The sequence below is a fragment of the Podarcis liolepis genome, assembly GCF_965112155.1.
Source record: "Podarcis liolepis genome assembly, chromosome: 6".
NCBI classification, from domain to species: Eukaryota; Metazoa; Chordata; class Lepidosauria; order Squamata; family Lacertidae; genus Podarcis; species Podarcis liolepis.
Window position 1 is genome coordinate 11,561,885 of NC_139559.1, and position 14,420 is coordinate 11,576,304.

General features: G+C 44.5%; 1 protein-coding gene across 7 annotated transcripts in view; it reads right to left on the reverse strand.

Annotated features, from left to right (window-relative positions):
* Positions 1-14,420, reverse strand: part of CDH4 (cadherin 4) — an 806,167-nt gene that overhangs the window by 74,076 nt on the left and 717,671 nt on the right. For all 7 annotated transcript variants that reach the window (XM_083507371.1, XM_083507375.1, XM_083507374.1 and 4 more), the window contains one exon: positions 8,863-9,000. In XM_083507371.1, the coding sequence (XP_083363497.1) occupies positions 8,863-9,000 (138 nt within the window). The remainder of the gene's footprint in view (positions 1-8,862; positions 9,001-14,420) is intronic.

Consider the following 14,420-nt stretch of genomic DNA (forward strand, 5'->3'; position numbering starts at 1 on the left):
GCTGATGGAATCTGACACCATCCCTGTTTTAATTTATGATTGTAATTTGGTTGTCCAGAATAAAACGTGGTTTGTTGTATCGTTTGCTGCCTTGATTGCTTTTTGCAAAAATCCAGAATATGTGGGAGATAGCAAATGCTTAGGTCACAGTCCTTCCTTGGGAGCAGGGGCCATCAAACAAATGTGGGCCTCATGTCTAAGAAAACATGCCCAGGACTCGGCTATTAATATTGCTAGAACAAGGCTCTATTTATGTGCCTACCTGGAATGGATTTCTGACTATAACCAGGAGGCTGATTTATTTTAAAGGTCACTTTTGCTAAAGAGCAGTAGTTTATATAACTGTAAAATACCCTCAGGTTTGAATTATGGAAAAGAGCAATGGGGAACGTGCAAAGCTGTTTCTGGCCCTTGCAAAAACTTTCTGCTCAGTTCTCAAATTTAGAGAAATGGGTGAGTTGTCCTTTATTCCTGCTCGAGGGGGAGGCAGCAGTTTTTGATCCGTTTAAGCTGGATTCTAGGCAGAGATGTCTTGGTGACCGTAATGCCTTGTGGGCTTGCATGCATGTGAGGACTTTTAATGCTCAGCGGACGTTTGAATGCCGCCTCCCAAAGCTTCTCTTCCTAAAGTTGTTGAGTAGGCAGGGTGCTCTAACAGGGGGCAAATGATTTACGAAATCAAGCCCCATGATCCCCTTCTCCCTTTGCAAAGCGTCTTTCAGAGAGGGATGCTTTGAAGCAAAGAAGAATGTATAGGGAGGGGAGCTCTGAACCCTTCAGCTGCCAGGTGGTCCCCCAATTTTTCTTCCAGTGGCTTCCTTCGCACCAAGGTTCCAGGCTGGTGCTTGGAAGGGAAACATGGGTCTTGAATGTTGAAGTGAGTGGTGGGTAACAGAAGTTATGGGGAAGATTCAGAGGAAACCAGCTGGTAGGGGAAGGGGTTAAGCATTCCCTTCCAAATATGGGAGTTGTTTTAGTGAAAGAAAAGCACACATCATCCATGGCTGCCTTGCTACAATACGGGAAGCTCAGTCCCACACTGAAAATTGCGAAGGGCGAGGCAGAAAAATGGAACCACCTTTTGCTGAGGAAGAAAGCTTTCGGGATCTGGAAAGGCGGGTTTGGATGAAACACTATCATTATTCATTTCAAATCCTCCCCCCCCCCAATGTTTTGTAGAGGAAAGGGGATGTCAAGACTTCATTGCAAATGGCTTCAGTGTAACCTATAGTTTGCCTTACAACTTCGCACTGGGAAAAGTGAATAATTGGCTCTACTAACTCATCCTGTCATGACCCTGGAGTCAGATTCCCTTTCTCCAGTCGCTTGGAACTTAGGAACCTGCCTTATAAAAAGCCAGTCATTGCTCTATTACTATTATTATTAATAATAATTTATTTCTATACCGCTTTATATTTTTAAGAAAAATCTCTATCCAGCTCAGCACTGCCTACACCAGCAGTTCTCAACCTGTGGGTCCCCAGATGTTGTTGGACTACAACTCCCATCATCCCTGAGCTCTGGCTTTGCTAGCTAGGGGTGATGGGAGTTGTAGTTCAACAACATCTGGGGACCCACAGGTTGAGAAAGGCTGGCCTACACAGATGGGCAGCATCTCTCCAGGGTTGCAGGAAGGGGTGGTGTACCCTAACCTTACCTGGAGATGCCAGGGATTGAACCTGAGAAGCTTAGCATGAATGGCAGGTCTTGTATCACAGATCTATTGCCCCTTCCTTCATGAGGATGTGGACTCTGAATCAGAAGAGGAATGGCCCAGAGGACCAGCCCCAGAAGATGGTACCACTGCCTCTCTGGCCTCAGGATGTCATATTGCTGTCCTCAAAGAATCATAGAATTGGAAGAGACCTCATGGGTCCAACCCCTTGCAATGCAGGAATCTCAACCAAAGCCATCCAACCTCTACTTAAAAACACCCAAGAAAGGAGAGTCCACCACCTTCCATTGTTGAACAGCTCTTACTGACAATAAGTTCTTCCCGAGGTTTAGTTGGAATCTCATTTCTTGTAACTAGAAGCCATTGGTTTGCGTCCTACCCTCCGGGACAGGAGAAAACAAGCTTTCTTCATCTTCTACATGAAAGCCCTTGAGATACTTGAATATGGCTGTCATGTCTCCTCTCATAGTGGATTCCATTGCAGAAGCTGCAGTAGGACCAGAATCTCCCCTGCTCTGCAGGAGTAGTGGATGGCAGGAGAGGTTTGTTTAGTTGTTTAGTCATGCCTGACTCTTCATGACCCCATGGACCAGAGCACGCCAGGCACTCCTGTCTTCCAGGAGTGCCAGTATGGTGTAGTGGTTAAGAGCAGTAGACTCGTAATCTGGTGAACTGGGTTCACATCTCCGCTCCTCCACATGTAGCTGCTGGGTGACCTTGGGCCAGTCACACTTCTCTGAAGTCTCTCAGCCTCACTCACCTCACAGAGTGTTGTGGGGAAGGAAGGGAAAGGAGAATGTTAGCTGCTTTGAGACTCCTTAGGGTAGTGATAAAGTGGGATATCAAATCCGAACTCTTCTTCTTCACTGCCTCCTGCAGTTTGGTCAAACTCATGTTCGTAGCTTCGAGAACACTGTCCAACCATTTCATCCTCTGTCGTCCCCTTCTCTTTGTGCCCTCCATCTTTCCCAACATCAGGGTCTTTTCCAGGGAGTCTTCTCTTCTCATAAGGTGGCCAAAGTATTGGAGCCTCAGCTTCAGGATCTGTCCTTCCAGTGAGCACTCAGAGCTGATTTCATTCAGAATGGATAAGTTTGATATTCTTGCAGTCCATGGGAGGGGATTAGGCCCCTTTAACTGGAAAGGTTCCTTCCAGTGAGGGTGGGGCCAGCAATTGGGATGCAGCTGTGCTACTATATGGGGCTCAGTCTCAGACTGATTGTTGCTGAAGCAACATCTGAGCCCTGTCATTAGTGCATGCATAATAATATGCTGGTTGCTCCTTATGCCAGAAAGCACAGCAAGACATCCAATTTTTCTTAGGAAAGACATTTTTGTGTGTGTGTAGATGGTCAAAATCATTATCTTTTTAAACTGGAAGGGCAAAGGAGGTGTTTACTAGGCAGGACCAGCCCTGCTATTAGGCAGGGTGACACAGCTGCTTTAGGCAGTGGAGGGGAAAGGGACACAGCTGTGTGTGACATAGAGCATGCCATGGGACAGTCCCATGGCCTGCACTGAATTAAGAATCGACTGCCAGCCTAGTGAGCTTCTGTGCAAGAAATGGGAAGAAGCAACATCTTGTCCTTTGCCTCAGGCAGCAAAATGACTTGGGCCAGCGCTGTTCCTGGAGGCTGTGCCCTTTACATTAGCTCCCGATACAGCTACCACAGAATACGCTTCTGTAATGATAAGAAGTTGGTGATCATTTCTGTTTGAATTTAGCTCTTTTGGGGAACTATATCTGTAGCCTTGATGACAAATGTCTCAAAATTGTTTGTAAACATATGAATTGACTCTGCTTTAATTCTGCAGATTATTTTTTCCCCAAGTCATTTTGTTTTACGGCTGCGGTCTTTAGCTGATTCTGGTAAAACCGAACTAATTCAATAGCGAATAAGGCGTTAATGAGAGTGAGTCATCTGTACATTATGCAGAATAAAAGCAGGGATTTCTATATTGCAGTATTTCTGTATTACAGATACTGATGCCAGACAGCCGGTAGTTGCTTAAACTCTACTTATTGCACTTACAAAGTATTTGCACAGTGAGGAGTCAGACCCTATACACTTTGGGTTTTGAATTTTTTAAATAAAAAATGGCCACTAGATGTCACTACCTTTCACTGAAATGAAGGTTAAAAGGGAAGCCTCTCTCTCTCTCTCTCCCCTCCCCCACCCGGTTTTTCCTGACAGTTTAAAATGTTTTACCATCTTAACCCCTGCTTTGAGTCTTAGAATGCTGTGAGTAGTCTGTGCTGCAGTGCAGTATGGAAGCTGCTTACAAGGCAAGAACCAGTTTAGCTTACTGGTTGTGCTGGGATAGGGAGTCTGTGGCCTATTACTCGGCTGCAACTCACATCATCCCTTCATGCGCCTCCTCTGCGAGAGGAGTGTGGCGACACGAGAAAGGGCCTTTTTTGTGGTGGCTCCCTGTTTGTGGAATGCTCTCTCCCCAAGGAGGCTCACCTGGGACCTCCTTCTCCTCATGGCTGGTGGAGTGAGGCCCATGCACCCTGGGCTGGCGCACTCTTCCATTTTCTCCCAAGAGAGATGGACTACGTCTCTGGCCATGCAGACGGATAGGAGTGAAAAGCTGATCAAGATTTGGAAGTCCTCACGCTACCTATCCCTGCCTTAAATGAGGAACATATCACAGTGTGGAATGTGTACAGCTCTGCTTAAAATCCCCCACAGCTCAAAACATCACAAAACACTGTGAACATCATAATAAAATAAAATAAAATAAAATAAACCCACAGCAGAAGACAGTGTACTTACTAACAAGTGAGAAAGTGTAAATACCAGACATGCCTTTCCAAAGCATTACCTTTGATCCAGATTCTCACACTAGGTGAGAACTCTCTTATGAAGGCACACTCAGATCTGTTTGGAATTTCAAAAGCAATCTATTTACAACTTCCACAAGAAAGCATTTCCATGAGAGAACGATAGGGGAGTCACAAGAACATAAAACGAGTCCTGCTAAGTCAGAGCAAAGGACTGTCAAGTTCAGCATCTTGTTTAGCTTTGTGAAAACGATTGTCTAAATTCATGCTGCAGAATGGGCTTTGCTTCCTATTTGCTGTCTTAACTGATAACTGCATTTGGGCTGAGGAAGAAATATTCTGGAACAGAGATTTTTCCAGAGTCTGGTAGATCCTGTCAACATGTGGAGGCTTCCAAGCCAGGCACATGCAGGAAAACAAATATGCCACTAGGTTCACACCATACATTTAAAGAACTATGATATCGCTTTAAAGAGTCATGCCTGCTCCCAGAGGATTCTGGGAGCTGTGGTTTGTTAAGGGTGCTGAGAGTTGGTAGGAGACCCCCCTCGCAGAACTACAATTCCCAGAGAGGTTTAACAATTAACCCCTCTTCACAGGAAACTCTGGGAACTGTAACTCTGTGAGGCGAATAGGAGCCGCCTGGCTCTGTGGGTTAGAATCATAGAATCATAGAATCATAGAGTTGGAAGAGACCACAAGGGCCATCGAGTCCAACCCCCTGCCAAGCAGGAAACACCATCAGAGCACTCCTGACATATGGTTGTCAAGCCTCTGCTTAAAGACCTCCAAAGAAGGAGACTCCACCACACTCCTTGGCAGCAAATTCCACTGTCAAACAGCTCTTACTGTCAGGAAGTTCTTCCTAATGTTTAGGTGGAATCTTCTTTCTTGTAGTTTGGCTCCATTGCTCCGTGTCCGCTTCTCTGGAGCAGCAGAAAACAACCTTTCTCCCTCTGTGGGTTAAACCACAGAGCCTAGGACTTGTTAATCAGAAGGTCGGTGGTTTGAATCCCTGCAATGGGGTGAGCTCCCGTTGCTCGGTCCCTGCTCCTGCCAACCTAGCAGTTCAAAAGCACGTCAAAGTGCAAGTAGATAAATAGGTACTGCTCGGGCGGGAAGGTAAATGGTGTTTCCATGCGCTGCTCTGGTTCGCCAGAAGCGGCTTAGTCATGCTGGCCACATGACCCGGAAGCTGTACACCGGCTCCCTCGGCCAATAAAGCAAGATGAGCACTGCAACCCCAGAGTCGGCCACGACTGGACCTAATGGTCAGGGGTCCCTTTACCTTTAACAACTTTCAGTACCCTTAGCAAACCACAGCTCCCATATTTCTTTGGGGGAAGCTTTGCCAGTTACCACAGCACTTCAAACATGTGGTGTGAATTGTGGCCTAGGACGTTTTAATGACCTATCAGAAGCTGCTCCACATACTGAATCCACTCTGATGCTTGGTGGATAATTCCCCGCCACCACCCTCAGTCTGCAACAGTATTTCTGGAATGCAACACAGTCTTTTAAATTTTTTTAGTTCTTTGGTATCTGCGTAAGTTAAAACCTAGACTTTCTTCTTCTTCTAAAACTTTTCTGCAACAAGATTCAGACACACACACAAACAATGCAGAAGAGTGGATCCCAAGTTTTGTTGGTGTTGGGTATGAAAACCAAGGTGGCCATGCAATCTGATTTATAGAGATGTTTAGCCAGGCATGTTTAGCCTGGAGAAGAGGAGGTTAAGGGGTGATATGATAGCCATGTTCAAATATATAAAAGGATGTCACCTAGAGGAGGGAGAAAGGTTGTTTTCTGCTGCTCTAGAGAAGCGGACACGGAGCAATGGATCCAAACTACAAGAAAGAAGATTCCACCTAAACATTAGGAAGAACTTCCTGACAGTAAGAGCTGTTCGACAGTGGAATTTGCTGCCAAGGAGTGTGGTGGAGTCTCCTCCTTTGGAGGTCTTTAAGCAGAGGCTTGACAACCATATGTCAGGAGTGCTCTGATGGTGTTTCCTGCTTGGCAGGGGGTTGGACTCGATGGCCCTTGTGGTCTCTTCCAACTCTATGATTCTATGATTCAATGCAGAAGAGTGGATCCCAAGGTTTGTTGGTGTTGGGTATGAAAACCAAGGTGGCCATGCAATCTGATTTATAGAGGACAGTTCTCTATTTGAAGGCACCTTTGCTGGGAAAGTCTGCCTGGCATAAAGGTAATGATCCCTAAGCAGGGACACTCGCATTCATCTTCTGGAAAGCAGCCTGAGTGGACACAGAAATCACCGAGTTACAGTTTCCTGACTACGTTGAGATGCACTGTATGGAATTATGGTAATCATGTCCAATTTTGACTCTATTCATATAATTTAATGGGCTAAGTTCAAGGTGCTGGTTTGGGTGTATAAAGTCCTACTCAGCTTGAGACCAGGTTAAAGGTAAAGGTAAAGGGACCCCTGACCATTAGGTCCAGTCGTGACCGACTCTGGGGTTGCAGTGCTCATCTTGCTTTATTGGCCAAGGGAGCCGGCGTACAGCTTCCGGGTCATGTGGCCAGCATGACTAAGCCGCTTCTGGCGAACCAGAGCAGCGCATGGAAACACTGTTTACCTTCCCGCCGGAGCAGTACCTATTTATCTACTTGCACTTTGGACCGAGCAACGGGAGCTGATCCCATCGCGGGGATTCGAACCGCCAACCTTCTGATCGGCAAGTCCTATTCTCTGTGGTTTAACCCACAGTGTCACCTGCATCCCTTGAGACCAGGATAGGTTAGAAATAATCTCTCCCTTTATATATCCAGTTAAAATGTTTTAAGTGCAATATACAATGTGACAATAGATGGCGGTGGCGAGCCTTATGGAAAATTCAATGTACAGTGGTACCTTGGGTTACAGATGCTTCAGGTTACAGACTCTGCTAATCCAAAAATAGTACCTCGGGTTAAGAACTTTGCTTCAGGATGAGAACAGAAATTGCATGGCGGTGGCAGTGGGAGGCCCCATTAGCTAAAAGAGGTACCTCAGGTTAAGAACAGTTTCAGGTTAAGAACGGACCTCCAGAACGAATTAAGTTCTTAACCCGAGGTACCACTGTACTTTTAAATACGCGTTTTGAAAAAAGCATTTTCAGAATTTTTTTTATATGTGTGTAGATTCCACCTAGGTGAGGGGCTTCTGCAGAAACCATCTTATCAGGAAGTCCATTCTGCACAATAAGGGAATTAAGTCTTTAGTATTGTGGCACCCAGGGGTGCCAGTCTACTGTGAAACTGATGAAGCTTATAAGCTTCAGGGGCTCTAATCCCAGAGGGGTCCCAGAAGCGACTTTAGTCCACATTGCTTAAAAAAATTGGGTCTAGTCGACCCAATTTGAGTCACACAGCTCAAATTGGTTAATTTTTTTGTTGCATGTATTTCAACAATTCCAAAGTTTGAGAGTCAGTAGCACAGATATTGTAAAGATGTGGTGATCTGCCGTGGAACAATCCCATTGAAGAAGATAAAAGTAGTTACCCAGACGTCATTGCTGGTTGCGAAAGGCCCCCCCCCATGTCAGTTCAAGCTTGAGGGACCCCAAAATGTCCCCTTTTGAAACTCCCTCCTGTTATATATCTGATGGGCGCCATCTTTTCAGCAGCTGCTGAAGGTTTCCCTCTTCCAACAATCCTTTTAGGTAGACATATTTCACAGACTGCATCTGTGTTGGAACCAGGTGGGTTTTACTCAGAGTAGCCCCATCAAAATGGATGGACCCTGACTTCGTCACATCCACTGATTTCAGTGGGTTGATTCTGAGGGAAAGCTAACTGAATAGCGCCCATTGTTTTTAGACATTTTTATTGTTCTCTCAAATATGTTTGTTTGCCACCCTGGACTCCTTTAGGAGGAAGGGTGGGATATAAATTTAAATAATAATAATAACAATATGCCATTTTAATGCAAATATGTGGCTTCTTTTTCGGCAATGTGTCTCCACTATTTGCTGGTGGTGCCTAAGTGACCAGAATAGTGAACGTAAGAGGAAGAAGAAGAGGAAGAAGACTATAATGGAGGAGGAGGAGGAGGAGGAGGAGGAGGAGGAGGAGGAGGAGGAGGAGGTGAACATCTCATGACATGGAGAGAATATATATTTCCACAATCTTTTCATTTTCTCAGTATTCCACTTCAGAGCAAACTGGTAGCCAGATAGCAGAGCTTCTTCATGAATCATTTCTCACAACTCCCTCTCTCTCTTTCTCCCCCAACCCCCCAATTTTTATTTGCTGAAAGTCTTTGTTACACAGTTATCTATCAAGTTCTTTCTATCTGCCAAACCGGCAAACGGAGACGAGCCGTATCAAATGTCCATGAATTACAAACACGTTGTGTGTCCATACATCATTGCGCTGATGTATTGATACTTACGGTGCTGGCAGTGAATTCGGGTGGGTTGTCATTCACATCTGTCACCATAATGATTGCCGTCGCCGTGTTCGAGAGACCGTAGTTAAGATTTCCTTCCATATCTGTGGCCTGAACGATGACTGTGTACTGCTGAACTTTCTGGAAGGGGAAACAACAAAGGGGACAAGAATGTGAAATGTTTTTTCTGTCTCTCTATACTTTTCTGCAACTTCATTTTTAAAAGAAAAAAGAAAAATATCACCCTGTTGAGATCTATCTCTGCTGCAAAATGTTTTCTTAGGACAAACTTTTGTCTCCCCTTGTAAACACAAGAGACAGCAAAAAAAGCCTCATTCTTTCTCTCTCTCTGTCTCTCCTTGTAATAAATGATGCATTAATATCTAGCTGGTTCTAATGGAAACTTTTCTGAAAATAGTAAGTTGTATGTGAGGTGAATAAAACTTGCACGCCATGTTTACATGAATCCTGTAAGTCCTATTTGGGTGTTCAGTTTCCCCACATGGTTAGAATTGTGTGAGGGAGAGCTAGTTCAACTATCTTGATCATCGTGCCTATGCCTAGCCCAAATGAGTTAATCTGTCAAATTCAGTTTCTCCCCCCCCCCTTGTCTTAATTTCAGTTCTCCACATTTCCACATCAGTTTGCATTTTGTTAAAAAACCCAATCTCCTCATGAAAATTCATTGGCATTTTAGTGCAAATTTCTCCTAATACACTTGTTTTTGCACACCATTTTGCTTAATGCACCCCCTTTTTTTTGCAAAGCGATTTCCCCCCAAAATAATGAATTTTTATGTTATTTTCATTTGCATTTTTTTGTTTACGCTTTACCCTTGCCTATGCATGCATGCATGCATGCCTGTATTCATTCATTCATTCATTTACTCATCTGATTCCATCTCCAAATTGCTTCCCACAAAACATCTCAAAGCGATTTCTCGGTAAAAACATTGGCAATAGAAACAATTACGCAATTTCATATATGCAAAGCAAATGTAACAATTAAACATAAAATATAGAAAAAACTTTGATATGTTGAAAAACCAGCAGCAATTTCATATTGATAAAAACCTTGCCTCACAGGACTGTTTTGAGGATAAAAAGGGCCAGTCCTATCATTAGGCAGGTGGAGAAAATTGAACATATGTTGGCTCCTCCTCAGCCGCCTGACCATTCCACTCTGCTGGAGACCAGAGTTTTGTGTGCCACTAAAATAGCCTGGTGCAGCTGAGAATGCTGCCTCCTTGCCAGTTCCCAGTCGACTTCTGCTTGGACTGGTCCTGAAAAGGGGTTACATCCATGGACACAGACCTAAAATCTCCTGGAAAACACTAGCTGTAAAATGTGATAGGGTGAGGGGAAGGGTGGACAGAGACTTTTTGTTGTGGTATTGTTTTTCCTGGAGGTATAAGAGGTTCTGCTTTCTCCTTATGGAAGCCAAAATAAAAAGGGAGAATTATCAGAGCAATTATCAGGCAAACAACTATAAATACCTGCGACACCAGCTCCGTGAGTTCACTTAGGCAGATGAGAATCCATTAAATGAGCTGCTAATATTGATGTGGAGCTTTAGAAAGGGAAGGGAATCTTGACGCAACAAATGACTTATTGGCCTTATCATTTCAAAGTGTCTCCTTTACTAGGAATCGCTGAAAATTGAATTTCCTCAGAGAGCCAGGATGTCCCATCTGCTATTGACTGGGATCATCAGCCACAGATGATTAGGAATGAACAAAAGCAAGTTTTATTTTTGAAGCTGTTCGGACCCACAAAGCTGAAAGCAGCCTCCTAGAAATGTCTGAGACACAAGATGCTGGAGAAAGATCGTCTCCTGAAAGCCACTCTCCCAATGCTACTCTTTGGACTCAGTCCTGGAGGTGGGATTGGAACCAATGTAATACAGGGCCCCCAATTCCCATTCCCCAGAGCCAGTTCAGGAGGATCCCATGGTAGATGGCATCAAATACCAATGGGAGCTCAAAAATATAAAAATAATATCAGCAATACAAAGGAGATAGTGTTGGACTTTTGGAGGAAGAGAGGGTAACTAACTAGCCCCGTTGTACATTGGGGAGGGCTGTGTGGAGAGAGTCTCTTCCTTTAAATTCCTAGGAGTTTATCTCAGTGAAGACCTTACTTGGAAAATAAATACAACCCAGGTGGTTAAGAAAGCCCAACAGAGACTCCATCTCCTCAGAGTATTGTGAAAGAACAATGTCAATCAACATTTGATGATCTCCTTCTACCTGTCCACAATCGAAAGTATCCTTTCATACTGCATTGTGGTGTGGTACGCTGGTTTGACATCAACTGATAGGAAGTGCCTACAGAGGGTGGTGAATACAGCACAAGATATTATGGGCTGTCCTGTGAATCCAGTGGATGAAATAGTGGAAGAACGTTGCCGCAGGAGAGTGAGGAAAATTCTCAGGGATGAGTCACACCCTGGCCGGCACTTTCTTGATCTCCTGCCCTCGGGCAAAAGATATAGAAGCATGATTAGTCGCACCAACAGGGTAAAGAACAGCTTCTATCCGTGGGCTGTTAGGCTGCTGAATGAAAAGATAATAACAGGGCAACTGACTTTCGGGTTTGGTGGGTGTACATCAGTAAACGAGGGGAATTAAGACTAAGAGAGCTGAGTGAGGGGGGGTGCTCGTGTAATCTCACTGTATACAAATTGTACAAGTGACAAAGGAAAGGTCATCCATCAGGGTGACCAAGGTCAACTCAATTTCGTGGCCGGGCCTGGACCCAAATTGGAATGGATCTAAGTACAGTGGTACCTCGGGTTACATATGCCTCAGGTTACATACGCGTCAGGTTACACACTCTGCTAACCCAGAAATAGTGCTCCAGGTTAAGAACTTTGCTTCAGGATAAGAACAGAAATCAGGTTCCAGCGGCGCAGCAGCAGCAGGAGGCCCCATTAGCTAAAGCGGTGCTTCAGGTTAAGAACAGTTTCAGGTTACGAATGGACCTCCGGAACGAATTAATTACTTAACCCGAGGTACCACTATAATCTGCATCCTCCAAGAATATTTGCAGCTGTGTCCACCACCTTCTCCCTAAAAGCAGGTATTGGCAAAAGGTCCCATCCAAAAGGTCCAGAACCAGTTTCTTTAGGAGTGGTTGCAGCACTGCTTCTTTCAGTGCAGCACAGAGCACCTCCTCATGCAGCAAAGGGTCAACCACACTCTGGACCCAACCAGACAGCTTCTCTCTGCTAGATTTGATGAGCCAGGAGGGACAGGGGTCAAGGGGAAACATTGAGACCACTCTGAAGTTGAGGAACTTTATCCAGTTGCTCACAGTGGGTCTTACATGTGGTTTTGACTCAAGCACATTTTGCGAGGAATTTCCCCATATATCATGCATTTTTCTATGTTGTTTTCACAGATAAATGCATCTTTATGCACACATTCCCTTAATATATGAATCACAATATTCAGGTAAGTGTGAATTTTGAAAGACGGCTGCGTTTTGCTTTATGTATTGTTTCAAAAAATGTAAATTTGATAGATTTTCCTTTAAAGGTGGACTGAATCAAATCCCTCTCCAATTCCTACTCTGTACAGCAGGCCCACAACTTACATGCATTTAACTTGTGCACATTCAGCTTTACGTGTGTTGCAAAAAATATATTAAAAATTTAGAAGGGGTAGGATTCTGATCGCCGAAGAATTGATGCTTTTGAATTATGGTGCTGGAGGAGACTCTTAAGAGTCCCATGGATTGCAAGAAGATCAAACCTATCCATTCTGAAGGAAATCAGCCCTGAGTGCTCACTGGAAGGACAGATCCTGAAGCTGAGGCTCCAGTACTTTGGCCACCTCATGAGAAGAGAAGACTCCCTGGAAAAGACCCTGATGTTGGGAAAGATGGAGGGCACAAGGAGAAGGGGACGACAGAGGACGAGATGGTTGGACAGTGTTCTCGAAGCCAAGAAGTCTGACCAAACTGCGGGAGGCAGTGGAAGACAGGAGTGCCTGGCATGCTCTGGTCCATGGGGTCACGAAGGGTCGGACACAACTAAACGACTAAACAACAACAACAACAACAACAAGGATTCCAGGAAAAATGGCATTGGCAAGCCTGCATGCCATTTAAACCTGCTTGCCATTTAACCCGATGGGTTTTGAGTATACAAGATTTTGGGTTTAGGTTTGAACCCCAGAACTTAACCCGGACAAAACTTCTGTCTACAACAGAAGTGAAGTGGGAGGGGAAAATAATTTCTCCTCTCTGCCCTCCCATCCATCAAAGAACCACAGCATCTCTCTGCTTTCCTGCGCAGCTCCTTCCTCCCATTTAAACTTTGTGGCGCTCTCTTCTACCTTGTTTTCAGCATGACCCCTACAAAGCAGTGTCTGGGCTCAGAGGTCGTCACTTGCAGATTTATCAGTCGGAACAACCTGGGACTGTCAGAGCCGTTTGCTGCTCTTGTCTCACTGTTTTGCCTCCAGCTAGGGCACCGCAAAGACAGCATGGTTTCTGTGTCAAAAGTAATTCGGGAACCCGTGATGCAGTTATGCAAACTTTCATCTGAACCTGAAAGCTGAACTGCAAGAGAAGGTCACGCAAGTCTGAGAAAAAGTCTTTTTGATAGCAAGGCTTCTAAGTGCTTGCTCCGGCGAAGCCCCATTGCATTGCATTGCATTGCATTGCATTGCATCGCATCGCAGAAGGCCTTGCTGGGTGAAGCTGTTTGAAGGTGGTTGTTCCAGTAATGTTGCCTTCTGTTCTCCAGTCCCCTCATCCCCTGACTTTTGCTCTTTTGGCTTGTCTGTTATTCAAAGAACATTACAGGAGAAAAGGCATCCAACCGCTGACCCAAGATAAGAAATCTGAAAAGTTTCATTTTTAAAAAGTTTATTTTTATTTCAAAAAACTTCACTATCTTGCCATTCTTGTCCTCCCATCCCCTCCACCCAAATCCAGGTCACTTATGAAAACTCTGATTTTTTGAAGACTAATAATGATATATTTATACTGTGGTACCTTGGTTCTCAAACTTAATCCATTCTGGAAGTCTGTTCCAAAACCAAAGCGTTCCAAAACCAAGGCGCGCTTTCCCATAGAAAGTAATGCAAAATGGATTCATTCATTCCAGACTTTTAAAAACAACCCCTAAAACAGCAATTGAACATGAATTTTACTATCTAATGAGGCCATTGATCCATAAAATGAAAGCAATAAACATTGTCCTGCAGTCACACAATCGATCAATCAGTAGCTGAACTGGGTTCCGCACAGTCACAAAAACAAAGAAAAAAGCTGCAATAACCAAAACTAAAAATAAATAGCAAAAACAGACAGACCTCAGCGTAACACTCAAAACGAAAGTGTGGCACTCAAATAGGAAGTGTGGCCCTCAAAACAGAAGCGTAACACTCAAAACAGAGCATGTTTGGTTCTGAAAAAAGTAGGGAACACTTACTTCCAGGTTTGCAGTGTTTGGGTTTCAAGTTGTTTGAGTACCAAGATGTTGGAGAACCCTGGTACCACAGTATACAGTGGTGCCCCGCAAGACGAACGCCTCGCAAGACGGAAAACCCG